Source organism: Myiozetetes cayanensis, unplaced genomic scaffold (genome assembly GCF_022539395.1).
Source record: "Myiozetetes cayanensis isolate MyiCay16 unplaced genomic scaffold, myiCay2020 scf89, whole genome shotgun sequence".
Lineage (NCBI taxonomy): Eukaryota > Metazoa > Chordata > Aves > Passeriformes > Tyrannidae > Myiozetetes > Myiozetetes cayanensis.
The window spans coordinates 114,909-142,285 of NW_026088174.1; the positions used below are offsets into that span (position 1 = coordinate 114,909).

Below are 27,377 nucleotides of genomic sequence, written 5' to 3' on the forward strand. Positions count from 1 at the left end.
GTGGGTGCCCCGGGCCACCGGAGCCCCCCCGGACCTCCCCGGACTCACCGTGGTGGGAGGAAGCGGCGGAGGGGAAGGGCGGGGGCGGGGGCGAAGCGCGGCTGCCCGTGGTCCCTCGAGCCACTGCAGCCCGTGCGAGAGAGAGGGGTCCAGCCCACCTGGGACCCTCTCGGACACCTGGGACCCCCAGCAGCGTGGGACACCCCCCCGAGGGTGACAGGGACACGAGGGGTCGGAGGTAGGAGTGAGCGAGGGGGGGAGGTTCGCACGAAGGTTTGGCACGGGGGGGCTGTTGGAAAGTGCATCCCCCACCCCCGTGTGAGCCCCCAAACCTCCTGTAAACCCCCCTGCGACCCCCCACTGACCCCCTGGGAGACCTTTGCCCGGGGCCACGATTTCTGTCGCCCCTCGCGCCTGTGGGGAACTCACGACGCGGGGGGGGAGGTGTGGTGTCCCGGGGGGTCCCAGGAGGGGTGCGGACACCCTGGTGTCCCCCCCCACCCCGGACACCTGAGTCCCTGCCCGGCCCTGAGCCACCTGTACCTGTAGGGGGAGGGGGCGTCACACCCCGGGCCCCCCCTCTCCCAGATTAACGTCGTTAATCGCGTCTTAACAGCCGGGTCGCGGAGGGGGCGGCGGGGAGGGGCCAGGGCGCCCGGGGAGTCGGGGGAGCCGGACGCCGTTTCCTTTAGGGGGGGGCCGGACGCCGGGTCCTGCAGCCGGAGGAGGGAAGTTGTGGGGGGGGGGACCCGGACGCCCGAGTTCACATCGGGGACAAGGTCAGGAGCGGGGGCCCATCCTGGGTGAGGTCACTGGAGCTGGGGGGGACCCCCCGGGGATGGGGATCAGTGAGGGGGCCTGGGGGGAGTACTTGGGGGGCAGCTCTTGGGTGACCGTCAGCGGCTGACACTTCCTGTAAGGCAGGAAACCGCCGGCGGCGGCACGTCCGGGCCCCCCCTCGAGCCCCCCCAGCTCCGCAACTTCCCACCGAGCCCCCCTTGACCCCACTGAGCCGAGGCGGGGCACGGAGGGGCAGGCCGGGATCCAGGCGAAGGAGGGACCCCGGTGTCCGTGGGGGTCCCAGGGGACTCACCACCACCACCAGCACCACCACCACCCCCCCCCGTTTTGGGGTCCCTGCAGCGGAGTGGGCGAGGCGGGGAGGACAAAGGGGGGCTGTGGGTTGACTGGGGATGGAGGAACAGACACAGAGGGACACGAGGATGGGGCGTGGAGGGATAAGGAGCACCCCCGAGCCCCCACTGACTCCCCGTCCCTCCCCAGGTGCCGCCGTCTCCCCCCAGCCGCAGAGAGCGCCGCGGCCGAAGTCCCCCCGAGCCCCCGGGTTGCCCCCATTGACAAAGACCCGGGAAGGGGCGCGTGGGAAAAGGGGCGGGGCCTCTGCATGCGGGAATTCCCGGGCAACCAATCGGGGCATGGGCTCCGTTCCCACGCTTCCATTGACAAATCCCTGGGTGCGGGTCTCCGCTATAACCGGGGAGGGGGCTGGGTGGCTGGAGAAGTGCTAGACACTCCCAGTAGGGTCCTAAAGAGTCCTTGAGAGTCCCTTGGGATTCCTGAGGGTCACGGGGGTGTTCCCTAAGGGGGATCAGGGGTGTCCCGGGGGGTCTCAGGGGGGTCCTAGATAGTCCCTGGGGGTCTCAGGGGGGAATAGAGGGGTCCCAAGGAGTGTTAGAAGGGTCCTAAGGAATTTCGGGGGGATCCCTGGGGGTCCCGAGGGGGGACACACACAGTGTGTGTGTTGGGGGGGCCATGCAGTCCGACGACCTCTTCCTCCGCAAGATGCGAGGCCCCTCGGCTCGGCCACCCCCAACCTCCGCACCCCCCAGCGCGGCCGCGGGGACCCCATTGCCGCCCACATCGCCGGGGGGAGCCGCCCCCATGCAGCGCAGCAGCAGCGAGGCGGCCCTTGGGGGGTCCCCAGAGGAGAAGGGGTCTCCGGGGATGGTGTCCCCCCGGGCCCGCACCCAGAGCCACGAGGAGGCGGCCGGGGGGGGCGTCCCTACATCCCCCCGCTTCCGCGACCCTCTGCTGCTGTTGGGACTTGCGGCCGGCGGGGGTGACCCCGATTTTTTCCCCCGCCCCCCCTGGAACCCCCTCCTCGCTCACTACGACGTGCAGAGCATCCTCTTCGACCCGGCCGAGCCACCCCCGGTCGACCCGGGCCCCACCTCGGGGGCTTCCGCTGCCCACCTGGAGCCCGAGGAGCCCCCTGGGCCCCCCGGCGCTCCTTCCGACCCTGAGGCCCTGGTGCTGAGCTGTCCCCGCTTCTGCTGCGAGACGGGGGGGGAGCAGGAGCCAGGGCTGGGCCCCCCCCGCGGCCCCCCCGGGCCCGGGCAGCTGCCGAATGCAGCTGTGGCGGTGCTGGAGGAGCCCCCGGCGGGGGCGCGACCCCCCCACCCCATCGAGCACAGCGACGACGGCGCCGAGTACTATCGCAAGTACTTCTATGGGAAAGGTGAGGGGGGGCAGGGGAAGTGGTGTGGGAGGGATGTCCCTCCCCCCCGATCCCCCGGAGCACCAGAACCTGCTGGCAGCGACATCAGCTGGGGGCACAGGGAGCTGTAGGGGGGCTGGGAAGGGCCATATGGCTCCCCGACCCCCCTGGCTCGCTCCCAGAGCACCAGAACCTGCTGGGTGAGGACCCTCGGCTGGGGCCTGTGGCCGTGTCCCTGCGGCGGGAGGAGAAGGAGGGACCTCGGGCCCAGGTGCTGCACAGGATCATCCTGCGCACCTGCCAGGTGACCAGGGGGCTGCTGGGGGGTGTCCAGGGGGGAGGGAGGGAGCTGAGGGGCCCAGGAGAATCAGGAGGCCCAGAGGTCACAGAAGGACTGGGTGGGTACAAGGGGATGAGGGGGTTCAGACGTTCTAGGGTGGCTGAGGTTCAGGGGGATGGGTGAAAGTCAGGGGTGTGAGGGGACCTGGGGGTCCCAAAGGCCCTATGGAGTGATCCCCATGGGCTTCAGGGGAACATCAGGGGCTGGGAGGTCTCAGAGGTGCCCAGAGGGGCCGAGGGTAGTGCAGGGGTTCCATGAAGGTGCCCCCACCCTGACCTTTCCTGTATCCCCCCCCAGCCACGGACGCTGCGGGGGTCGGTTCTGGAAGAGGCGCTGCCCCCTGGATCTCGTCCCTCTGGAGTGCGGGGGGTACCCCCCCGGAAGTTGCTGGAGCTGGTGCTGCCCGGGCTGGCAGTGGGGGGGCTGCGCCTCGCCCCCTCTCCCGCCGTGCAGGAGACCCTCCTCAAGCTGGACGAACAGGGGGTGAGGCTCATTCAAGAGGAGGGGCTTGAGTGAGGGGGCTTTGTGTGGGGGACGCTTGTGTTGGGGGGGGCTTGCACAAGGATTGCGTTGCACCGGGCCTGAGGCTCACGCGGGGGCAGGGCTTGTACAAAGGTGGACATTGAACGAGGATAGGGCGTGCACAGGGTGGGATTTGCAAGGGTTCAGGCCTTGCACGAGGACGGGGTTTACACAAGGATGGGGTTTGCACCAGTGCAGGTGCTCGTGGGAGGCTGTCGAGGGTGTTCAGGGATCTGTGTGTGTTCCCTGTGCGCTCCCCGGGAACTCCCTGTGCCCCACTCACATCTCCCATTCCCCCCAGGTGAGCCGGCAGCGCAAGGTGGGGGTGCTGTACTGCCGGGGGGGGCAGGGCTCTGAGGAGGAGATGTACAACAACGAGGGGCCCGGCCCTGCCTTCGAGGAGTTCCTGGCACTGCTGGGCACCCGCGTGAGGCTGCGCGGCTTCGGGGGGTACCGGGCACAGCTGGACACCCGCAGTGAGATCCGGGACATGGGGACACGGGGACACATGGGAGGACAGGGTGGGAAACGAGGACACGGGGGGACACGGAGGGATGTGGAGGGATGGGGGAGACATGGGAGACGTGGCACACGGGGATGGGGACATGGTTCTGTGGGGATAGAGAGACATGGGGACACAGGGGATGGGGGGAACATGAGGACATGGGGGAAGGGACATAGGGACTTAGTGGGGACAGGGAGGACGGGGCATGGGGGACGCAAGGGGATAGGTGGACATGGGGATATGGGGGACATAGGGGAGGACATGGGGCTGGGGATGTGGAGATGTGGATACAGGGAGACCTGGGGACATGGGGCCTTGAGGGGCCACGGGGCCAGGGGTCTCTGGCAGAGTAGGGGCTTAGGCCGTGCCCCCCCAGCTGACTCCACCGGGACCCACTCGCTGTACACGACGTACCATGGCTACGAGGTGATGTTCCACGTGAGCACCATGCTGCCCTTCACCCCCCGCAACCCCCAGCAGGTACAGGGGATTGTGGGGGGATCATGGCGGGGGTACTGGGGGTCCATAGGGTCTGGGGTGCCCCCATGCCGCCCTTCACCCCTTGCAACCCTCAGCAGGTATGGGGTAGGGGTGGGTCACAGGGGTCCCTGGGGTCATGGGCTGGGGGTCCATTAAGTGGCAGCAGGTCCAGGAGTCCCAGGGCAATAGGGAGATTCCTGGAAGGAAGCTGGGGGGATTCCATGAGAGTTTGGGAAGTTCTAAGGCAGCTGGAGGGGTCTGAAGGTCCCAGAGGTTTTTGAGGGGATGCTGGGTGTTCCCAGCAGTCTGTAGGGGCTCCCTCTCTCTGCCCCCCCGGTCAGTTTTGGGCCTCTGACTCCCCCCTTTCCCCACCAGCTGCTGAGGAAGCGGCACATCGGGAATGACATCGTGACAATCGTGTTCCAGGAGCCGGGGGCACGGCCCTTCTCCCCCCGTGCCCTGCGCAGCCACTTCCAGCACATCTTCATCGTGGTGCGGGTGCACGAGCCCTGCACCCCCCACACCGCCTACAGGTGGGGCTGGGGTTCCCCAAGGCTCTCAGGGGTTGGGAGGCTCATACAGGGAGTTTTGGGGATCCTAAAGAGGGTCTGGATGTCTCCAAGGGTCTCAGATTAGTGCTGGGGTCTCAGATTGTACAGGGGATCTGGGGATCCCGAAGGGCTCCTGAAGGATGTGAGGCTTACACAGGGGTGTCTGGGGGTTCCCAATGGCTCATGCAGGGCTGGAGAGCTTCTCAAGGACTGGCGGGGGGTCTCTCCTGGTCCTTTGGGGGTGATGCATGGTTCTTGAGAGGCTCACATGGGCCCTGGGGGGGGCTCGCACGGGGTCTGGGGGTTTGCATGACGACTGGAGGGGCCAGCATGAGCCCTGTAATGCTTACATGTGCTCTTGGGGTCTCTCCCAGGGTCTCTGGGTGTGTCACAGGACTCTTGGGATTCCTGGGAGTCTCCCCCAATCCCTTGGGGTCTCTCCTGGTTCTTGTGGATCTGTCCTGTGCCTTGGGGATCTGGCAGAGTTCCCTAGGAGAGTCCCTGCTGGGCTCCGTGGGTCTCTCATGGGCTCTGGGAGTCTCTCCTGGTTCCTGGGGGTCTCACGCGCATTCTGGGGTCCCTAACCGCCCCCCCACCCCCTCTGGGGATCTCTCTGCAGTGTGGCGGTGGTGCGGCCAGAGGAGACCCCCCCGTTCGGGCCAGCGCTGGCGGCAGGGCAGCGTTTTTTGGGGGGCGCGGGGCTGCGCCCGTTCCTGCTGGCCAAGGCCATCAACGGAGAGAACGCGGCGGCGCGGGGGGGCCGCCTGGGGGCCATGGCCGCACGCACCCGCCGCCAGTACCTGCAGGAGCTGCTGCGCGCCCACGGCGGGGGGGCCCCGCTGCCTGCGCCTCCCCGGGGGCTGCCCGCCCTCGGGGCGCGCCGCCGGGGGAGCGCGGGGAGTGCGGGAGGCGCGGCGGTGGCGGGGGCACTGGTGTGGGGGGCACGCGCTCAGGGGGGCCCCGAGGGGGCCGAGGTGCCGTGTCTGCTGGGGGTAGCGGCGGAGAGGGTGGTGGTGGTCGCCGCGCCAGCCGGGGTGGTCACCAACCAGTCCGCGTGGCTCACCCTCAACCCAGGGAATCTGCCCCGTGACCAGGGGACGGTCGCCCCCCACCCACGGGCGATCGCCCCCCAGCCGGGGAAGTTTCCCCTAAACCCGGGGGTGCTCCCCCCCCACTCAGGAACGGTCGTCCCCCACCCAGGGACGGTCGCCCCACAGCAAGGGGAACCCCCACGTAACGAGGGGATGACCGCCCCCCCCTCAGGGGACGCTGCCCCCTACCCGGGGACAGTCGCCCTCCCCCCTGGGGTGCTGTTCAGCTGCGCATGCCGGGACGTGCTGGGCTGGGGATTCGCCGAGGGGCGACTTGAGATCTTCTATGGGGCGGGCGACTGGTTGGGGCTGCGACTGCCCCATGGCGCTGCCCCACAGGTGGTGGCCAGGCTTCAGGTGAGCGGGGCAGAGGGCAATGGGGGGGCGGGGGATGGTGGGGCAGGGATGGTGGGGCAAATTGGGGGGGGAAATAAGGGGGGCAGTGGGGAGGACAATGGGTCAGGCTTGGGGGGCAATGCGGGGGTGCAGTGGGGGGCTATGTGGGTGTGCTGTGGGGCTCAGAAAGGGCAATTGTCCATAGGGTGCCCTGTGGGGTCAGTGTTGGGGTTCCCATGGACTGATATTGGGTCACCCCCCAGAGATCCCCGAACGCCCCCGACTCGATGACCCCCTGCAGGTTGGGATGCGGGGATGAGAGGTGCCGGGGGCTCTGTCGGGATCCCCTTTCCTCTCCGACCCGGTGTGTCCCCCCTGCAGGCGGTAACGCGGGGGTGCGAGGCGCGGGAGCTGGCGCTGCCACGGGGGGCCGGGGGCCGCCGGGGGTTCCGCGTGGACGCCTCGGGGGTCGTGACGGCCGTGACGCGGTTCTCGTTCGCCGAGACTGCGGGGCTGCGGCCCGGGACGCGGCTGCTGCGCGTGGGACACCGCCCGCTCCCCCACGGGGACCCCCGGCTGCTGCGAGCGCTGCTGCGGCACCCCTCGGGCCCCCTGACGCTGCTGCCTCCCGATCGCGACGGGCGGCCCCGGCTGTGCGTGCAGGACACGGGGCTCGAGCGGGGTCCTGGGGGGAATCGGGGGGAGCGGGAAACAGGGGGGATTGGGGTTGGAAGGGTAATGGGGGGCAGTGGGGGGAAACGGGAGGCATTTGGGGAAATAGAGGAGGTGGGGCCAGTGAGGGGGATTGGGGACGGGGGGAGGCATGGGAAGATTTGGGGCGCACAGGGGGCCTTTGGGGACAAAGTGGGGGATTGGGTTTGAGAGGGACATGGGGGAGCAGTGGGGGGCAGAATGAGGGGAACTGGGTGGCACGGGGGATCTTGGGGGGATGTGGGGAGGGCAGGGACATGCGGGTCAAGTGGAACTCGGACCTGGACACCCCAGAGTGTCCTCACTCTCCCCCCACCACGTCCCCACCACCTCTGCCCCCCAGGAGTTTCTTGGAGCTCTATGCCCGCTCGCTGGAGCAGGGCCGGGGTGCAGGGGGGGACCCTGGGATCGGGGACCTCGGAGGAGATATCGGGGACACCAGCAGTGACTCAGGGGGAGACAGCGACAGGGGGGATCATGGGGTGGGCCCAGGGGGGCTACACCCCAACACCCTACAGCTCCTGCGCTCACTGGCACTGGACGAGGAGAGCACCCCCTTTCCCCCTGCGGGTGGCCTCCCCAGCCTGGGGACCCTCAAGAGCCCAGCCGGATGCCCCCCCAGTCCGTGAGTTACACCAGACATGGGAAATCCCCCAAATTCTCTGGGATGCCCCAGTACCCTTGGAACCCACCTCCCAAGCCCTGGGACCACCCCCGCTCCCCCAGATCCCTCAGGAATCCCATGCCCTCCCATGAATGCCTCTAACCCTCACTCTGATGATCCCCCTGACTCCCCAGGCCCCCCCTGGCTGACTCCACGCCTGACCTGTTGCTGCCACACCACAGCCCCACCCAGTCCAGTGACCCGGTGAGTCCCTTTGTCCCCCTGTGTTCCCCCCTGTGCCCCACGTTCCCATGACGCTGCTGACCTTACCATGTCCCCTGTCCCCCCATGCCTGTCCCTGTGTGCCCCTCCCAGTGTCCCCGTGCCCCTGCTGACTCTCCCTGTCCCCAGGGTCCCTCTCTGGATGCTGGTGGTCCTGCGGCCCCCCACGAGCCCAACCTCCCCCTGGGCCCCTCGCTGCGGCACTCCCTGGGCAGGCGTGAGTGGCCTGGACCCCTGTGTTCCCTGTGTCCCTCCCCTCTTTCACCCCATGTCCCCTTCTGTGTCCCCCGTCCATCCCCCATCCCATGTCCCCATGGGATGTCCCTGTCCCAGTGGGGGGGAGTGTCCCCCATCACATGTCCCATGTCTCATATCTTACAGGGGTGGCCCCTGCCCCCTGAGGGCCCCCCCATCTCCTTGAGGTGTCCCCAGCCCAGGTCCCCTTCACCTGGGGGTGTCCCCATCCCCTGGGGTATCTCCCCTCATCCTCATACCCCTGTCCATATAGTTGTCCCCTGAGGCTGTACCCTATCCCGTGGAGGGGGGTCCCCTGGGGGTCGTCCCCCCACCACTTGGGTGGCCCTGTCCCCTGGGTGTCCCCATCCCATGAGGGGTGTCCCTGTCCCATGCCCCCTGTGCTAGGGGGTTGTCCTGTGGGGTTGTCCCCCATCCTCTGGAGGGGTCCCCTCCAGTTCCCTTGGTGTCCCCCACTGTTGCCCCCCCAACCAGTGCTGTCGGGGTCTGGGGAGCCCCAGGAGGAGGAATGGGAGCTCATCGCCCGCCTGGCCACGGCCTGCAGTGGGGTCCTGGAGGCTATCGCTCAGGGGGGTGAGGGGCCCCGTGGGCCTTTGGGGGGGCTTTGGAAGGGCTGAGGGGATCCTGCAGGCCATTGCCTGGGAGGAGAGAAGGGGGTTTGGGGAGGCTGGAAAGTCCTGGAAGCCGTTTCTTGGGGGTTGAGCGGTGTTTTGGATGGGAGGCAGATCTGGGGGAGCTTGGGGGTGGGGGGCTGAGAGGGTGAGGGGCCTAGGGGACAAGGGTAGAGGCTTGGGGGGCTGGGGTGGGTCTGGGGGCCTTTGGCAGATGGAGGAGATGGGCAGGTTAAGGTCAGTCTGTGGGGTTGGGGGGCCAAGGGGTGAGGGGATCCTGGGGGACCAGGGGGAGCTGAGGGAGTTGGGGGGCTGGGGGTTGTGGGAATGGGAAGGATCAGCAAGGGGGGTATCTCAGTGGTTATGGGAATGAGGAAGGTCATGAAGGGGGAGATCTCAGGGTCCTCCATGTAGGGGTCTTACATTCCCTCGCTTCCCCCTGCTAGGGCATCAGCTCCGAGAGCCCCCCAACATCGGGATCCAGCAGAACCTGAGCCCGGTGGCCCCTGAGGATGAGTATGAAGGGGGAGGCTGGGAGGATTAGGGGGGTGGAGGGAGTCCCTTCAGGGTCCCATACCCCCTCGTGCCCTCCCCAGGTCCCGGAGCCTCTCGGAGAAGGTAGCACAACTGGAGACGGCGCTGAAGCGGCTGCAGGAGGGTCTGCAGGAGGTGGGGGGCACTGGGGGGCACACTGGGAGGACATTGGGAGGCACAGGTGGTGCTCGATGGGAACTTGGGGGGGCACCAGAGGGACACTGCTGAAGAACTGGGGGGTAGTTGGGAACACTGGAGGAGAAATGGGGAGTACTGGGAGTCACTGGGGGGATACTGGGAGAGAACTGGGGGAACGCTGAGGAGGCTGACCTGTGGCTCTGTGTGGGGCAGGGCCACGAAGCGCAGCAGCGGCTCCGGGCCGAGCTCCGGGGGCTCCGCCGCAGCACCCGGCGGCTGCAGCAGGGCCAGGAGGATGCGAACGCACGCCTCAGCCGGGTCACGCGGCTGCTGCACTCCCCCGGGGACCTTCCAAACCCTCTGACACCCCCCAACAGCCCCCAGGGGGGACCCCCTGACCTCCCCAGGGATCCCCTGACAATCCCCAAGACCCCTTGAGACCTCCGAGGGAGACCCTCCGACTTCTGTGGGACTCCACAGGACTCTGGGACTGCAGCAGCCCCTTGGCATGGCACGGTCAGGTGGGCACAGTCACCCCGGGCACACTCACCTGGGCACTCACCATGAACATGCTGCACACATGCTGTGCACACTCCCACCCTGGGCCCACTCACTGCAGTCACATGCCATGAACACGCCGTGCACACACCATCCTCGTGCCACACACGCTCACAGCCATGCAGACCGATCCTGTAGGTCCCCTGCACGCTCACACCTCGCTCACACTCGCCTGGCATGTGCCAGCGATGCCCACTCCAGGCCGATGGTGTCCATCCCAGACACGCTCAGCACCCTTGCACACCAACCCTTTGCCACTTACCTCGTACATGCTGGCAGTGCCCTCCCGTGCACAGCCCCCCTTGCACGCTCACCCTGTGCACACTCACAGCTCACCGTCTGCCCCCACTAACTGTGAAACTCAAGCTGTGACTCCCTCCCATGTCCCCCCAATGTGACAGTGGACCCTCCCTGTGTCCCTCCATGTGACACTGGACCCTCTCCGTCTCCCTGTGTTTTCCCCAAGGAGACACTGGAAACCCCCCCGGAGGGGATGTGCTGGGACCACACCAATCTCTCCCCAACAATAAAATCCTTTGGCCTCGGCAGCCCCAGCCTGTGATTGGGAGGGGTGAAAGGGGGAGGGGGCTGCATCCCTAGAGACAGACAGGCCTACCCCCCCACATAGCCTGTCCCTCCCAGTTCTCCCCAGTATATCCAAGTATATCCAAGTCCCTCCTAGTGTCCTCTTCCAATCCCCTCCCAGTGCCCCCATAGAAGGCCATAGGTTCCTCCCAGTCCCTTCCAGTGCTTCCCATTCCCTCCCAGTCTTCCCCAGAGCCTCTCAGTTCACTCCAGTCCCTCCCAGTCCACTGCTATCACTTCCCAGCCCATCCCAGTCCACCCCTAACTCCTCCCAGTCCCTCTCAGCCCTTCTCAGTACACTCAGAGTCAGTCACAGTCTTTCCAGGACCACCGGGACATTCCCAGTACCATGGCAAGGGCTCAGCCTGTTCCCCCAGGGTGGATCCTCTCCCCACTTCCTGTCTCGGTTCCTCAGAGCCGAGAAGGGGCTGGGGGAAGCCGCGGGCTGGGGAGAGCCCTCAGCCGCCTCGCTCCGCCTGTCCCGGTTTTCCAGCCATGCTGGTGGGGGCCCACTGTCAGACCCCCATTCCGGTCCAACATTCTTTTAGTGATTCCTCGTATTCCGAGCTCAGCTCTGGCCTCTCTGCCTCAGCCTTCCAGACCCCGGGAAGTGTCCCTGGCTCTTCCTGGGATTCCCAGTCCTGCTCTGGCTGGCCGTGCCCCATTCCCTGCCCATTCCTGCCCCATTCCATGTCCCATTCCCTGCCTCCTTCCTGCTCCATTCCCTGCCTCATTCCTGCCCCCCTCCTATCTCATTCTCTGCTTATTCCTGCCTCATTCTCTGCTTCATGTCCTGCAACTCATGTAGAGGCTGGAGAGTTCTGCCAGCTCCATCCCCTTCCCAAAGATCCTGTGGAGTGACCCCGGGAAGAGCCAGACCCCCACCTCATGAGAACACCGTGTCCTGGGAGTGTACGAGGGGGGTGACTTTGGTGGGTTCCCAGGTCCTGTCCCAGCTGGGGGGAGAGTAGAGGGATGGAGCATGGGGGGATGGGAGGACAGGGATATCCCCACATGAGGGACCCTGGTGTTCCGGCCCTGTGGCCCTGGTGGGTGTCATGGCGGGGGGGGGACACCCCAATGTCCGGGCCTTGTGGCTCCTCCCCATCACAACTTCCTCTGTGGTGGGTGGGGATGGTGTTGGGTGAACCCGAGTGTCCAGGGTGCCGTGGGGAAGGAGGTGGGGTGGGACGTGGGGCAGGAACATTCTAGACACCCTTGGGAAGGGACGGAGTGATGGCAGGGCTGAAGACAGCAAGTGGGGAGGACATTGATGGCTCCTTCGAGCTGCAGGTGGAGGTGGAGGAGGGAGATGCCATGGGGCAAGGAGATGCCATGGGGCAGCCCAGCCCCCCGGCAGCCCTCCGCATCCTTCCCCTCCATGTCACCGGAGACCTGCACATCGGTGGCCTCATGCACCTCATCGTGGAGACCATTGGTGAGTGACTCCCAGCCAGACCCATAGCCGGGATCCACAGCCCTGACCCCTAGTTGTGCCCCACGGTGGCAGGGGGCCAGACCCTGGTGTCCAGGCTCCACAGCTCCAGGCCCCATATGAAAGGGCTGTAGGGGCATCCTGCCCCCCTGAAGTGTCATGTGGTTGAGAGAGGGGACTGGGGGAGGATCCGGTCTGGGGATACCAAGCCCTTATCGAGGGGTCCCAGAGTCCCCCCACTTCCAGGTTCCCCTCCCCAGGTCCTTCCTGGCCAGGGTGATAAGGGATTCATGGGCTATAAATAGGTCCAAGGGTGGCTCCCCCACGGGACCCACAGCCTCTGAGCCCCCCCGATGGGGTTTGGGGGTACAGTGGGACTCCTATAAACCTCGCAGAACTCCACAATTCCCCCATAACCCCTACTTAGCAACCCCTAACCCCACCCCAGTTCCTCACAGCCCTCCATAGCATCCCTATAGTTCCTCATAGCTCCCAAGAGCCTCCCACATCCTCCATTAGAGACCTCCATAGACCCCCACTGCCCCATTACAGGCCCCCTATAGCCCCCACAATGTGGTTTGGGGGCACAGCAGGACCTCCCATAGACCCCTTTAGCTCTGACCCTCTGACCCTATTTCAGCCCCTCGTGGCCATCCCCCTGTCATGGCACCTTACCGCCCCCTCCCAGCCCCCTCATACCCACCCCCAGCCTCCCCTGATGCCCTTTCCCTCAGGGGAGGCCCGGGACTGGTCGGACCACGCGCTGTGGTGGGTGCAGCAGCGGCGGTGGCTGCTGCCCCCCGGGCCCCCCCTGGATGCGCTGGGTGTCGGGGGGGGCTCCCGGCTCCGCTTTGTCCCCCGGCACCGCCCGCTGCGGCTACGGCTCCCGGGGGGGCGTGTCCTGCGGCTGCACCTCAACTTCGCCAGGACCCCCGGGCGGGCAGTGGCGCGGGTCTGCAGTTTGCTCGGTGCGTCGAGGGGTCCGGGAGCGCTGGGGGGAACTTGGGGGTGTCACTGGAGGGGTTTGAGGGGTGATTAGGGTGTCTGAGACGGCTTTTGGTGGTCTGGGAGGGCCAGAGAGCTCTGAGCAACGATGGAGTGGGGTTGGGGAGGATGGAGGGGTCTGGGGGGTCCCGGGAGGATCTCAGGGGGGAACTAAGGCGTGCCGAGGGGTCTCGAGGAGTCCCGGAGGGCACTGAGGGGTTCCGGGAAGGTGCTGGGGGTCCCACTGTGCGCGGGGTGGGGGGGCTCGCAGGGATCCGACACCCCGAGGAGCTTTCGCTGCTGCGTCCAGAAAAGGAGGTGGCGAGGGAGGGGCGGGGGCGGAAGGGTCGCGCCCCCCCCCAGGCCCCCCCCGACCTGGACCTGACGCACCTGCGGCCGAGGGCAGGTGAGCGGCGGCGGGGGAACGGTGGGAGACCGTGGGGCCTGGATCCCCCCGTGTCCTTCGCACCCTCCCCGACCTCCTGTCTCCCCCCACCCAGATGAGGCCTCTCCCCCTGTACTGCCTCCTGAGCAGCTCCGGGCCCTGGTGACCCCCGGGGGGGGAAGAGACCCCCCCGCGCCCCCGCGCAGCCCCCGCGGGAACCCCCTCGTGCGGCTCGCGCAGCTGCACGCGCGGTGAGGGTCGGAGCCGCGGGCGTGGTGCCTGTCTGGTGGGCGGGGCTTAAAATGGGGCGGGACTCGCTGGGTGGGGCGGGGTTAGATGTGTGGGCGTGGCTCAAGGCGGGGATCGGGGCGGGGTTGGGGATTGTTGGGCGGGGCGGGGGACGAGGCTTAGGGTGGGTGGGGACGGGACACGACTTGCTGGGGCGGAGCTTGTTGGGGGTGGGGTTTGCTCGGGTGTGGTTGGGCGGGGTTTGCGGGCGGAGCTCAGATCTAGGCGGGGTTTGTAGGCGGGGCCGAACGCGCAGGATCCCCTGCACACCCTCCCCGCTTCTCCCGCAGGTGGCTGGACACCTCGAGGTCCCTGATGGAACAGGACGTGGTGGACGACGAGGAGCTGCTGCTGCGCTTCAAGTACCCCTGTGCCATGGGGCTGGATCCCCAGGTACTCTCAAATCCCCCCTGGTGATCCCCAAAACCCCCCAGGGACCTCCCACCCTCCCATGTCACTGCGCCAACACCCCTCAGAAGGGGGTTAGGGAGTCCCTCTGGGTCCCTGATGGGTACCTAGTGAGGGGGGGTTTGGGGATCCGTGGGGGTCAAAGCCCCCTGGGTGCCCCCACCATGCCCCAACACTGTGACCCCCCTAGGAGGGTGGGCTGCGCATTGTTCTGCTGCATGAGGAGGCACGCAGGGCCCTCCTGGCCGAGGAGATTGACTGCACCGAGGAGGAGATGCTGCTCTTTGCTGCCCTCCAGGTACCCCAAAACACCCCTGGACACTTGGGCACACCTCCACTGACTCCCCCCACCCCGATCCTCTGGGACCCTTCCCAAAACCCCTGTACCCCAAAATCCATCCCGGATTCCCTGGGATCCCTTGGAACGCCCAAGAACCCTCCAGACTCCTCGAAAGCTTCCTGGACATCCCTGAGCCTCAAACACCCCTGGACCCCCCAGTCCCCCCTTGACCCTCACCTTGACCCCTCTGAGATCCCCCCCCCCTTAATTTTCCTGACACCTGCTAGCTCCCCTGACCCCTCTGTGACCCCCCACCAATTTTCCTGACCCCCACATGACCCCTTTCCACCCCCCAGTACCAGATAGATGGGGCAGAGGGGGGTGATGGGGACCCGGAGGGCCCCCTCGAGCCCCAGGACCTGGACACAGCCCTGGACAAACTGGAGCTGAGCCTAGGGGGGCAAGGGACGGCCATTCTGCCGGTGAGACTAGGGGCACTGGGAGACACAGGGCAGGGGGTACTGGGAGCACTGGGAGGCACTGGGGGGCATTTGGGGAGGACTAAGGGGCACTGGGAGGGGATTGGAGGGACTGGGGAGCACTGGGATGTATATGGAAGGCCCTGAGGAGCACTGGGTGATACTGGGGCCCTCTTCTGGCCACACTGGGGGGGTACTGTGAGGCGGGGAGGGGTAAGATCTGTTTGGGGCTGGGGTGGGGGGCACTGGGAGTCAGTGGGGGTCACTGAGGTTTGAGGGAGTCCTCAGGAGGAGCTCGGAGCTGCCCCTGAGCTGGTGGAGGAGCTGGAGATCTACAGGTACCTCCAGAACCCCCAAACACCTTTCCTGACCTCAAAATTGGGGTTCCCCCAGGCCCTCATCCTGGCCATTCTGGGGGTCCCTCTTGACCCCCCCCCAACCCCCAAACTCGGGATACCCCCAGGTCCTCCCGTTGGCTATTCTGGGGGTCCCGACCTGCCCGGGCCGTGCTCTCCGGGTCATCACTGTCACTCCGGAGCCTCCCAGGATCGGGGGAGGGCTCACAGCAGTTCAACCTCCATGGTGAGACCTCAAAATCCTCCAGGGCCCCCAGACTCCCTCTGGCACTCACAAATCACCCTGAGACCTTTCCACAAGAAGCACCCCCCCGACCCCCAAATCCCCTGGGACCTCCCCATTCCTCCCTCATGGGATTCCTAAGACTCTTCTGGGACCACCTCTCAGGACTCCCAGTTTCCCCCCTAGACCTTGCTGGAACAAGGGCAACTGCCCTCCTGGGTTCCCCCAGGGCCCCCAGATACCCCCTCAGGAACCCCCATCTCCCTCTGGGACCCCACCAGGACTCCCAAATTCTGCTCCAGAGCCCCTGGGACACCCCCAGCTCCCCTTCTGAGTTGCCCACATACCCTTTGGAAACACCCCGATCTCCCCCCAGGACCCCTCTAGGTCCCCCTTAGAGTCCCAAAGCCTCCCCAGACCCCCTCTAGGATGCCCCCAACTCCCCTCCTGGGCTCCCCCAGGCCCACCTAACCCCTCCACCCCCCAGGCTGTGAGGTGACCCCTGACGTGGATTTGAGGGCGCAAAAGTTTTGCATCAGACTGCGTGTGCCGACGCCGGAGGGGATGAGCGAGACCCTCCTGCGCTGCCGTGATGTGGGTGGGGAGGGAGGAGAGGGGTGGTGGGGGGTGTTGAGGTCTCTAGGAGACCACAGGGACTATGGGAGGGCCCCACTGGGAAGTGGGAGGAACGGGACATGGGAGTTCGGGGAGTCCTGGAGTATTTGAGGGGTCCCCAGGGGCAGCTGGGGGGGCTATCTCATGGTGATTTGAGGGTTCTTGGGGGCTCAGGGCAGGGGAAGGTTAGAGGGGTCCCGGGGTTCTGGTGGAGGGGGATCTCAGAGGGACTCTTGGTGGGGGTGGGGGGGTATGAGGTTTCAGGGTTTTTTTTTGCATTCTCAGGGTTCTGATAAGTCCCGAGGGGGTTTGGGAGTCCTGGGGGGCTCAAGGGGTCCTGGAGGAGTTCTGGGGGGTTTGAGGGGTCCTGGGAGAGTTCTCTGGGGATCTTTGAGGAGTCTCAGGGAGCTGGTGTGACACTCCTTCCCCCCCAGGCCCCCCAGTATGCCCGTTGGGTTGCCGGGTGCCGCTTGGCCTCGCGTGGGGGGTCCCTGTCAGCCACGTCACTCAGGGCGGAGGCTCAGGGGGTCCTGGAGGTCCTAGGGGTCCAGCAAGGGAGGGAAGACCCCACTGTGCCTCCCTGGGCCCTCTCACGCCCACCCCCAGACCCGCAGCAGTTGCTGCCTCACCGCTTCCAGCGCAAGTTCAAGGCGAAGCAGGTACTGGGTCCCCCCCATCCTTGTAAAGCCCCCTGCTGTTCCCCCAGTCCGTGGGGCACAGGAGTCCTCCCCACTCTGCCCTCCCTCACAATGCCCCCCCCCGCCCCCCAGCTCACCCGCCAGCTGCTGGAGGTTCTGCACCGTGTGGGGACACTGACCCCAGGCCAGGCCCGGCTGCGCTTCGTGGAGGCCTGGAGGGCGCTGCCGGGGTTTGGGCTGGGGTACTTCATGGTGAGGTACTGGGGGCACTGGGAGATGGGGGCTGGCACACTTTGAGGTACTGTACACTGGGAGCACTGCTCAGAACTGCTCAGGACTGGGGCAACACTGGGGAGGCCCAGAAGTTCCAGTGGTCCCAGGTGTTTTTGGGGCGTCTCACAGGTTCCAGGGTGCTGGGCGTGATGAGATTTTGGCTGTGGGCCCCTCACAGCTGCTCCGGATCAATCCTGGCTCTGGCGCCATTACCCGCAGCTGGAGGCACAGCGACCTGCGTCAGTGGGATGTCAACTGGGACAGCCAGCAGGTACTGGGGACTGGAGGAGAGCAGGAAGCACTGGAAGTGGACTGGTTCTCACCCCCGGCCCCTTTTCCCCCCAGGTGCGGCTGTGTCTGACTGGGGACGTGACGCTGGGGCTGCGGGTGCTCTCGGCAGCCCCCCGGGTGCTGCACCAGTTCCTGGGGGGGTCTCTGGCGCTAGGGGGGCAGCGGCCAGGGCAGCCCTCAGACCCTGATGTGCTGAGGCGGCTGATGGAAGGGGGGGACAACCCCTGATGCCCCAAGGCCCCGTGCAAGAGTGGCCTCATGCAGATGCCCCCATCCTGCTGCTGGCACCAGCCTCAACTCCCCTCATCCCTGTTCCTCCCACAGCAGCACTTTTGCACCCTCTGTTCCTCCTCCTGCTGTGCAAGGCACTCGTTCAAGGCTTGTGCAACACTGGTGTGATGGAGCTGAATGTACTCACTGTGCTCAATGGAATGGCGGTGTCTGTTGGGCCTCACAGGCAAGGAGGGGGGGTCACACTCCAGGCTCGTGGCAGGGGCTCTCACTGTCCTTGTATGAAAGGTCTGGACCCCCCACAATCCTCACGGAAGAGGGTCACACCCTGTCCTCGTGCTAGAAGGCCACAACTCTGAGTCCTCATATGAGTGGTCTGGACCCCCACAATCCTCAGAGGCTCTCATCTCACTGTCCTTGTGCAACAGGATCCCAGTGTCCCTCCTGGCTCCCCAAATAGCCCCAGGACACCAACTTTCCTCCTGGCTGTCCCCCCGTTTCTCCATTCATTTGCCACCCTCCAGGAGACCCTCAGCCCTCTCCCCTCCTCCCCAGTCCCACAAGGTTGGGCCACTGCTCTGCTCTTTATTTGGGGTCACATCACCCCAGAACCAACACAGGATGGAGGGAGGGAGGGGCAGCGCCCCCTTACCCCCCCTGGGGGGGTCGAGGTGTCCCCGGGGGGGGCCGTAGGGGGATCCCCGGGGTTTGGGGGGTCACCGGATGGCAATGAGCCCCACATCCATCAGCTTTTGGATCTTCTGGGCAATGAGAGGGTTCTTGAGGTGCCTGGGGGGAAACCAGGGATCAGCATGGGCACAGAAGGGACCCAAGGATGGGTGGGGGAGGCCTGGGACGCCCCTTGGAACACCCCTCCACATCTTGGGGACACCCACTGACACCCCTCGGGCCGTGCTGGGCAACTCCCCAGTAGCTCTGTGAGGACTCTGGGTGGCCTCACGGAGACTCAGTGAGCTGTGAGAGATGGGCATCGATACCCCATCACACCTTGGGGACCTCCAAGACGACCTCAGAGACAGCTGGGGACCCCCTCAACCGCAGGGGCCTCTGTGTGGCCCCTTCAAGGCTCAGTGACCACTGCAGGGTGGCTGTTAACATCCCAGAACAATTCCCTGGGGACTCACTCGCTGAGGGCCTGGGGGTCCTTCTGCATCTGCTCGAGGATGAGGCGCATGGCCGGGTCCCCCATGATTTGCTGCACCTCAGGGTCAGCGAGTGCCCGGCGCCGCAGCTCCTCAGGGGGCTCTGAGCGCTGCTGCTGCGCCCGCAGACACCGCCGCTGCCCCTCTGCTGCCTCCTGGGGGACACAGGGAAGATTGTGGGGGGTCACAGGGATGTTGTAACCCCAGGCAATGCCACTGACTGCCCCTCCACTGCCTCCTGGGGGTGACAGGGATCACAGTGGGGGGCACAGGAGTCAGGAGTGGTCACAGGGAATGCTGCACCCCCAGGTAGTGTCACTGCCACTGGGCTGCCTCCTGGGGATTACAGGGGGCTGGGGAGTCACGGAGGTCACAAGTTGCTTGTACTCTCAGGCCCTGCAGTGCCCCTGGGGGTCCTGGGTAAGCAGGGGCTCACAGGAGGTCACAGGGGTCAGCAGGGGTTCAGGGGGTCACGAGCTAACCTTACAAGTGGGGTCAAGGTCCAGGGCACGCTGATAAACCTCCATGGCCTTGGTGTAGTCACGCATGGCCTCGAGCGCCGCCGCCTTCCGCGTGTAGCCCTTGACTGGGTGGGGGGACGCACAAAGGTACAGGTGAGAGAGGAACACATGCGTACAGGTGAAAGGTGGACATACGTGGGTACAGGTGAGGGCAGACAGAGGTATAGGTGAAGCAAAGACAAAGCAATACAGTTATAGTTAGAGATAACTGAAGGCAAAGGAAAGAAAGGGCAGGGCCTAGCCCCTCCAGCACTCCCCCCCATGTCCTCCACTCACTGAAGGTGGGCTCCAGGCGGATGCACTCCTCACAGTCCTGTGGGAAAAAGCAAGTTCAGGGCCATCTCAAGAACCCCAAACTGACCCCCATATCCTCAGACCAGCGCCATGCTCTCAGACCAGCCCCAAGATCCCTCCTACCGCCCCAGGCCAGCCTCCAGCCCCTCAATGCAGTGCCCAGACACCCCCCGCCCTGTACCTTGAGGGCAAGGGGGAACTCCAGCAGTTTGGTGTAGCAGGCGGCACGATTGCTGTAGAGCCGGGCCTCATTTGGGTTCCGTCGGATCGCCTCGCTGTAGTGCCGCATGGCCTGGGGGTAATCCCCTAAAACAGGACACCCCCCCCCACCTGTTGTCATCCCCCAAACACAGGGCGGGACCCCCTCAGCCCACCAGAGCCCCCCCCCCTACCTCGCTGGAAGCACTCGTTGCCCTTGTTCTTTTCCTCCAGTGCCAGATCGGGGTCAATGTAGGCCAAGCGTTCCTGCTCCTTGAGGATCTTCTCAGCCTGTAGCAGCAATTAGGGGGTTCAGGGGTGCCCAGGAGGGCTGCCCCCCCTCTCCCTGCACCCCCCACATCACCTGCTGACACTTCTTGAGCACATCGGGCGTGCGGTGCTCAGCCAGGGACTTGTTGTAGAAGTGGATGGCATCCTTGTACCGCTCCTCGCGCAGGTAGGAGTTCCCGATCCGTGCGTATGCCCTGGGGGAAATGGGGTGTCAGGGGTCGATTTGGGGGGAACCAGTGAGGGCAACCCCCATTCCAAACCTCCCGACTCACTTGGCGATCTGTCGGTAGTCCTCCCGGTTCTCCCGGCCCAGCTCGATGGCGCGTTCGCACAGTGTCCGGCACTGCTCGTAGTTGCCCATCTCGAAGTACACAGCTGTGTTTCGGGGCAGTTTTGGAGGTTCAGGGGGGTTTTAGGGTTTTGGAGGTGCTCAGAGGGGATCGAGGGGTCACGCACCAGCCTGGTTGGTGACGTAGGTCATATTGGTGGGGTCTAGCTGCTCAGCTCGGGTGTAGTGTTCCAGCGCTGCCGGGAACTCCTTCCGCTTGTAGGCAGCATTGCCCAGCTCCTTCTCCCGCTGTGCCTGATGGAGGGGCATCACCCTAAAACTGGCTGGGACCCCCCAAACCCTAAAATCTGCTGCCCAGACCCCCAAAACCTGGCCAGCCCCCCTATCACGCAGCTCGTGCTCCCATTGAGACTGGCAGGGGGTGTCACCGAGAAGTGGCTGTGACTCCCTCCTAAAACCCAAAACCTGCTCTCCCGTCACCCAGCTTTCTTCTCCTGCTGTCCCTGATGGGGGAGGTCATGCCAAAACTGGCTGGGACCCCTTCAAAAGCTTGCTAGCCCCTCTATCATCCCACTGCTTCTCCTGCTGCACCTACTACAGGGAGACCACCCTAAAACTGGTAGGGAAACCTCACCCCCAAACTTGGCTGAGACCCTCCATGAATCCCAACTCCTCCCCCAGCACCACAAAACCTGCTCCTAAATCCCCTAACCATAACCCCAGCACCCAAAAACCTGCCCTACAGCCCCCCAGAACTCTCCTCAGCTGCCCCAAACCCGCCCACCCGCCTTGTCTATCGTGTTGCCCTTCAGGTACGCAGGGGACTTGTGTGTCCTCAAAATACCTCCCTCCCCTCCTCACAGGTTTTGGGGACACCCCCTCACCTCCTGCTTGTTCTGGGGGAGCTCCTGGGGTGGGGGGCTGGGCAGGGGCGGAGGGTGGGGGTGGCGGGGAGGGGGCCTCCTCCTCCTCCTCAGCCCCGCTCAGCTCCACCCCCAGCAGCACACTCAGCGTCGTCATCACCCGGGGGTCCTGCAGCTTCCTGGTGGGAGGGGCAGGGGTGCGTGGGGAAGTGCCCCAAAATCCACACCCTGATATCCACCGGGGAGGCTGCATCCCATAATCCGCACCCCAACATCCCCCAAGGGGGTGGCACCCCAAAACCTGAACCCTGGCCCCAACCCTGGGGGTCCTACACCTTCTGTGGGGGCAGGGGAACGTGGAAGGAGGTGTCTGGAAATCCACACCATGATATACCGCAGGGGAGGAGCACGCACAAAAGGTGTACCCTGGCCCCCACCCAAGCGCCCTGCTACTTCCCTGAAAGTCCCCAAAATTGGCTACACATCCCCCAGTCCCCCAAATTCAGCCCTACACCCCCCCCAGCCCTACCCCAAAGCCACCCAAACCCATTCCCATCCCCACCCCAGTCCTCCAGAGCCCCCTCTCAGCCCACTCCAGCCCCCTGAGGCCCATTCCCAGCCCACCCCGGCCTCCCGAGGCCCATTCCCAGCCCCCCAAGGCCCGGCACTGACGCCCCAAGCTGCCCCGGGTCGCTGCGCAGCGTCTCCAGCAGTCGCCGGTACTCAGGGTCCCCCAGCAGTGCCCGCGTCCGGGGGTCCCCCTCGAGTCGTGCCAGCAGGTCAGGGGCACTGAAGGGATTCAGCAGTTTCCGCTCTGAAATTAGGTCAGGGGAGGTCAGGGACCCTCATAGGGACTCCAAAAAACCTCCCTGGGATGCCCAGTCTCATTCTGAAAACCTGAAGAACTCCCCAGGGACACCAAACCCCTCAGGGCCACCCAAAGCCTCTCACAGGGACCTGTAAGCAGCTTTCCCAGCAACTCCTCCAGTCCCTGCAGCCCCTCCAGCCCCCTGTCACCCCCCCTTTTTCAGGCCTAAACCCCCCAACCCCTCTCAGGCCAACCTCAGAGCCCTCCTGAGCAGCCCATACCCGCCAGCCGTGTCTCCACCCCACGCAGGCCCTGCAGCAGCTGCTCATTCCCGGGGTCCCGTGCCAGCCCCTCCTCATATGTGGCTTTGGCCTCCTCCAGGCGCTGCAGGAACTCCAGCGCTGCTGCTTTCCGTGAATACCCCTGGGAAAGGGGAGCAAAGAGGGACCCCGGGATCAGACATCCCCACGGGAACCCTGACCCCTGCCACAGCAGAGACTCCTATGCCCCAGCATCAACGACTACCCCTGGGGGACAAGCAAGGGGGACTCCTACGGTCAGACCCCGTGGGGCACCTCCAGGGTCAGAGCTCCCAGGGCTCCACAGCCTCCCCACCTTGGCCCAGTCGGGGCGCAGCTCCAGCGTGCGGCAGGCGTCGGCCAGGGCACGGGTGTAGTCCCCGAGCCGCGCGTAGGCGGCCGAGCGGTTGCTGAACAGGACGTGGTTGTTGGGGTCCCGCGCGATGGCGGCCGAGTAGTGTCCCACGGCCGCCCCCACGTCACCCGCCGCCAGCGCCCGGTTCCCCCGTTCCTTCAGCTCTTGAGCCTAAGGGACACGGAGGGAAGGCACGGACCGCGGGAAATGGGAGAGCGCAAGGAGGAAGAGAAAGGAGACGAGAAAGGAGAAAAGAAGGCCGTGAGGAAGAACATGAAAGGGAGAAAGAGGAAGGAGAGGAGGGCAGAGGAGCAGGTAGGAGAAGAGCAAAGTACCGGGAGCAGCAAGATGTGAGGAAAACGATGAGGATTAAAGGGTGAGGGACGAGAGGCACGAGAAGAAAGAAAGGCCAGAGGACCAAGAAAGGAGGAGGAAGAGTGAGTGAGGAAGGTGGAAGGTTGAGGGAAAACACAGTACAGACGGAGAGGGAGGAAGAAAAACAGAAGAATGTGAAGACAGAGCCGGGGCCCCGGGCCCCCAAACAACGCGAAACCGACCTCCAGCCCCTCCCCCCACCTCAAGGACCCCGAAAAGCCCCGAAAACTCACGGTGCCCTCAGCTCCCCCTAGGCCCCGCTCGCCACTCTCTCGAGACACCCCAGGGACCCCCAAACAGCGCGAAACTACTCCAAGCTCTTCAGAGCCCCACGATCCCTCTCGGAGCTTCCCGACCCCGGACGGGGCCTCCGATCCCCTCAGGGCCCTCGCCGCCCTCCCCAGGGCCCCCCGACCCTCATCAGGCCCCCTCCCCAGGACCCCCCAGACCCAAACCGGGACCCCCCGAGACGCCCCTAAGGTTCTCCCGCCAGCCTTCGGGATGCCCAGGACCCTCCAAAGCCCCTCGTCCCCCTCAAACCTCCTCCATGGCCGCGACTGCTCCCGCACCGCTCCCGCGCCGCCCTCTGGAAGCTGCTAGAACCCCCCGGCCCCACCCCCCGCGTCCCATTGGCCGTCGGCCCCGCCCGCCCGCCCCCGCGCGCGCGCTCCAATTGGCCACCGCCCGCGCTTCCGCCTTTCCATTGGCCACCGGGGGAAACGGTGCCCGCCCCCTCCAGACCCGCCCCCGCCGGAAGTCTGCAGTGGGGCCCGCCCTCGCCCGCTCCCATTGGCCGCAACGCCCAGCGCCGGATGCCCATTGGCCGGTACCCGCTCTCCCTTCTGGAATTTTCCACTCCTCCATTGGCTGCCAGTGACGTCTATCATGGGGAAGGGGGATGGGCGGAGGAGGAAGTGCGCCCCCGGCGGCGCGGAGGTCTACCTGCCGAACGTGTCTCGGGGGAGGGGCGGGGTCTTGCACAGGGGGCGGGGTCTTGCACAAGGGGCAGGGTCTTGCACAGGCGGCGGGGCTTGCACACGTTCTCCCCCCCACCCTCCCGGAGGCCAAGGGGAGTCATGTAGGTGGAGGCAGGTGGTCCCTGGTGATGGGGAGGGGGGTGTTGAGTGACACATGTGTGACCTTGACAGGACCCAGGCGTGATCCCCCTCCCCTGACATGATCCCCCCCCAGCACCTGTGCAAGGCCTCATACCTCCCCAAACTTCCCATTGCTCATCCTACCCCAGGGGATCCCTGTGTCACCACCACCTCGTTACCCTAAGTGACCCCATATGATCCTCCCCACACCATCCGCCTCCCCGTGAGACCCCTCGTGTGAACTCCCCCCAGGGTGACAGCCTCCTACCCAATCCCATGGGAAAGAGGCGCTGGCAGGAAAAGGAGCCGCTGGGTTTATTTGGGGGTCAGGGTCCCCCTCGGCCCTTTTGGGTCGATTTTTCCTGATTTTGGTCCTTTTTCCCCAAATCCAACGGCAGGGGCAGGGGGAGGGGTGAAGGCACCTCACGGGGGGAAGGGAGGGGGCAGAGACCTGGGGAGGGGCAGCAGGTGACCACCCCAACCCCGGGTCCCCTCTGCCCCCACCTGCCCAGGCTCTGTCCAGGCCTGGGGTCCTCCTGGAGGTCCTGCAGGGACTGAGGCTGTCGGGTCCGTCTCTGCCCCTAATCCCATTCCTGCACCAAATCTGCCGTTTTCCCCAAAAAAGCTGCAGTGCCAAAAAAACACCTTAAAAAAGCCAAAATGCCCCAAAAGGGAAGTGGAAGAGGTGCAGGATGACCCCTCCCCTCAGCTCCCTGGCGGGTCCCCCCAAATGTCCTCAGAGCAGGGGCAAGTGGCCACAGCCCCAGGGGGATCCCCAACACATGGGGGTTTCCCAGGAGGAGGGGGCCTCCCCATCAGGACCCCCCGCCCCTCACCCCCGCCATGGGGCACCTGCCCCCCCCGGTACCCCCGAGCGCTGGGGAGGGGCAGTGGGGGCGGCGGGGGTGGGTACACGGTACGTATTCCACCCTCATCAGGGGGCCGTAGGGGCCGCAGTGGCAGCCGCCCTGCTCTGCTCATTTTGGGGGGTGGGGGGGGGACCCCCTCAAGCCCCCCTCTCCTCCTCCTCCTTCTCCACCACCCTCCCAGCACCCCCAGAATCACCCCGGCAGCCGCTGCTGCTGATGCCCCCAGAGCCGCAGCCGGGGGGAGCATGGTGGGGGTGTCCCCGGCTGGGGCACCAGAGGAGCCAGGAGGGGGGTCCCCGGCCCCAGCACGGGCCTGCGTGCAGAGCGGGGGGGCAGTAGGGGGCTCAAGGGCCGCGAGGCACACACGGTACGGGGCACGGGGCTGCAGCGCCCGCACAACGTACTCCCCCCGCTCCCCCCGCACCAGCGTCTCGGTCACGGCACCCCCCCAGGCCGCAGCCAGCTCAGCCGCAGGGATGCACCGGGAGGGGCTGGCGGCCACCGCACCCGCAGGGCCCCCCCCGGTGCTGCCTGCACCCACAGCCCAGGCGTGGCTGCAGCCCCTGGTGAGGTGGCCACAGCACCATTTGAGGCCACTGGGGACACGGCTGCAATGCCAGGGGAAGCCCCCCCGGCCCCTGCGGCAGGGGTCTCGCAGGCGTCCATCTCCCCCTGCAGCTCGCCCACCGGCAGCCCCCGCAGCCGCGCGGGCGCCTGGCACAGCAGCCCGCGCACCTCGAGGCGCGGCGGCGCGCGGCGGCGCAGCCAGTCCCGCAGCCAGGCCAGGTTGCAGCCACAGAACCAGGGGTTATTGCGCAGCCCCAGGTGGCTCAGGCTGCCCAGGTCATCGAAGAGTCCCCGTGGCAGCGTTGTCAGGTTGTTGTCCGACAGGTCCAGTCGCTCCAGTGCCCTCATCCGTGCCAGTGTGCCGGCCGGCACGTGGCTGATGGCATTGGCAGCCAACGAGAGCCGGCGCAGCCGCGCACGGGGCAAGTTGGCCGGTGGGGCCGCGAGCGCGTTGCGGCCCAGCGAGAGCTCGCTCAGGTTGCCCAAGCGGCTGAAGGTGTCGTCGGCCATGCGCTGGTTGGCCAGCAGGTTCCCGTCCAGCACCAGGCGCCGCAACGCCGGCAGCCCCTCGAAGGCGCGCAGCGGGATGGTGTGGATGCGGTTGTCGTCCAGGCGCAGCTCCTCCAACGCTGGCGGCAGCCCGGCCGGCACGCTGCTTAGGTGGTTGCGCGAGAGGAAGAGGAGGCGCAGGCGGCGGTTCTCGGCGAAGGCGTCCTCCTCAATGCCGGCTGCCGACACCGAATTGTCATCCAGGTGTAGGCGCTCGAGCAGCGGCGCCCGCGCCAGCGCCCGCCGGCATAGCCCGCGCACGTTATTCTCCTGCAAGTGCAGCTCCCGCAGTGCCGGTGGCAGGTGTGCCGGCAGCTGCTCCAGAGCGTTGGCGTACAGGTAGAGCACGCGCAGGGCCGGCAGCCGACCCAGCCGTGCCGGGATCCCCGCGTCGCCGATCCGGTTGTTCTGCAGGAATAGGGTGGTGGCGCCGGGCGGGAGCCCCTCGGGCACGGCTGTCAGCCCCCGGTCATTGCAGTAGACGCGACCGCCGGCACAGCGACACACGGCGGGACAGGCTGCGACAGCCGCGACGGCGACGAGGACGACGGTGGTGACAGCGGTCAGGGGTGGGGATGGCCCCCCCCGTAGCGCCCAGGGTGGAGGAGGGAGGGGGAAGAGGGGAAGGAAAGGGGAAGGGGGGGCCATGGGTGCGTGGGGGTCCTGTGGGTTGGAGGGAGGTGTCAGGACAGTGGGGTGGGGATACACCCTGGGGGACCTGGGTGCCGTGACCCAGCCCCATGCTGATCCCAAATATGGGACAGGTGCCCCCACCTCAGCACCCCTCCACCATAGGGGGCCCAGAATGCCCACCTTGACCCCCTAGAAAGGGCAGGGACACCCCTCCCTCCCATTATAGGGCATCTCCTCAATAATATCTATAGTTCACAGACCCCTTCAAGCCCATCCCCTGTAGGGGATTCCCTTGACCCCATAGCAAGAGTAGGAACTCCCCAGGCCCCCATCATCATAGGGGGGCCCAGGCGTCCAGGTGTGGTGGGGTAGGGCCCTACCTGGGTCCACCTCGGTCCTCGTGCAACGGTCGTCCCTGTGCGATGGGTCCTCGTGCGGGGCCACCGCTACCGGTGCCGGTTCTCCATGGCCCCCCCGCCCCGCCGGGGGGGCCGCTTTTAGTGGGGAGGGAGTGTGAGCCGGGGGGTCCTCCTGTGACAGCCCCCCTCATGACAAACCTGCCAGGACCCAGGTGTCCAGGCCCCCCCCCGGTGCCAATTACCAGCGTTGCTAACGAACACCCCTCTCATTAGCAGCATCTCGTTAGGGGACACCCCTGGGACCCTCATGCCCCAGGGGCCCCCTTGCATCAGCCCTGTCCTCGCACAAGGGGTCACATGACCTGTCCCACAAGAGGGGACCCAGGTGATGCCCCCGCAA

The 27,377-nt window shown here is 66.1% G+C and overlaps 4 protein-coding genes across 4 annotated transcripts; 3 read left to right on the top strand and 1 right to left on the bottom strand.

The window, feature by feature from the left end:
* Nucleotides 1-1,773: 1,773 nt before the first annotated feature.
* Nucleotides 1,774-7,165, top strand: SIPA1 (signal-induced proliferation-associated 1). Its single transcript, XM_050339230.1, has 8 exons — nt 1,774-2,479; nt 2,641-2,762; nt 3,096-3,281; nt 3,622-3,796; nt 4,202-4,305; nt 4,681-4,838; nt 5,476-6,304; nt 6,665-7,165. The coding sequence occupies exons 1-8, from the start codon at nt 1,774-1,776 to the stop codon at nt 7,163-7,165; spliced, it is 2,781 nt and encodes a 926-aa protein (XP_050195187.1).
* An 86-nt stretch (nt 7,166-7,251) lies between these two features.
* On the top strand, nt 7,252-10,518 carry LOC126652478 (signal-induced proliferation-associated protein 1-like). Its single transcript, XM_050339231.1, has 7 exons — nt 7,252-7,619; nt 7,793-7,862; nt 8,010-8,097; nt 8,610-8,708; nt 9,193-9,262; nt 9,343-9,415; nt 9,632-10,518. The coding sequence occupies exons 1-7, from the start codon at nt 7,252-7,254 to the stop codon at nt 9,854-9,856; spliced, it is 993 nt and encodes a 330-aa protein (XP_050195188.1). The 3' UTR covers nt 9,857-10,518.
* A 1,279-nt stretch (nt 10,519-11,797) lies between these two features.
* On the top strand, nt 11,798-17,648 carry LOC126652482 (fermitin family homolog 3-like). The gene is made up of 14 exons (XM_050339238.1): nt 11,798-11,999; nt 12,731-12,964; nt 13,252-13,386; nt 13,481-13,616; nt 13,944-14,046; nt 14,252-14,359; nt 14,698-14,823; nt 15,109-15,158; nt 15,284-15,402; nt 15,887-15,993; nt 16,449-16,673; nt 16,785-16,909; nt 17,055-17,196; nt 17,271-17,648. The coding sequence occupies exons 1-14, from the start codon at nt 11,798-11,800 to the stop codon at nt 17,442-17,444; spliced, it is 1,986 nt and encodes a 661-aa protein (XP_050195195.1). The 3' UTR covers nt 17,445-17,648.
* Nucleotides 17,649-18,012: 364 nt separating this feature from the next.
* Nucleotides 18,013-27,107, bottom strand: STIP1 (stress induced phosphoprotein 1). The gene is given in 16 exon segments (XM_050339237.1): nt 18,013-18,236; nt 18,593-18,765; nt 19,093-19,196; nt 19,408-19,444; nt 19,607-19,731; nt 19,818-19,914; nt 19,988-20,108; nt 20,187-20,289; nt 20,371-20,497; nt 21,088-21,141; nt 21,143-21,245; nt 21,739-21,880; nt 22,156-22,297; nt 22,490-22,699; nt 25,605-26,648; nt 26,999-27,107. Coding segments are annotated over 15 exon segments (2,640 nt in total). The 5' UTR covers nt 26,634-26,648; nt 26,999-27,107; the 3' UTR covers nt 18,013-18,163.
* Between the last annotated feature and the right edge of the window lie 270 nt (nt 27,108-27,377).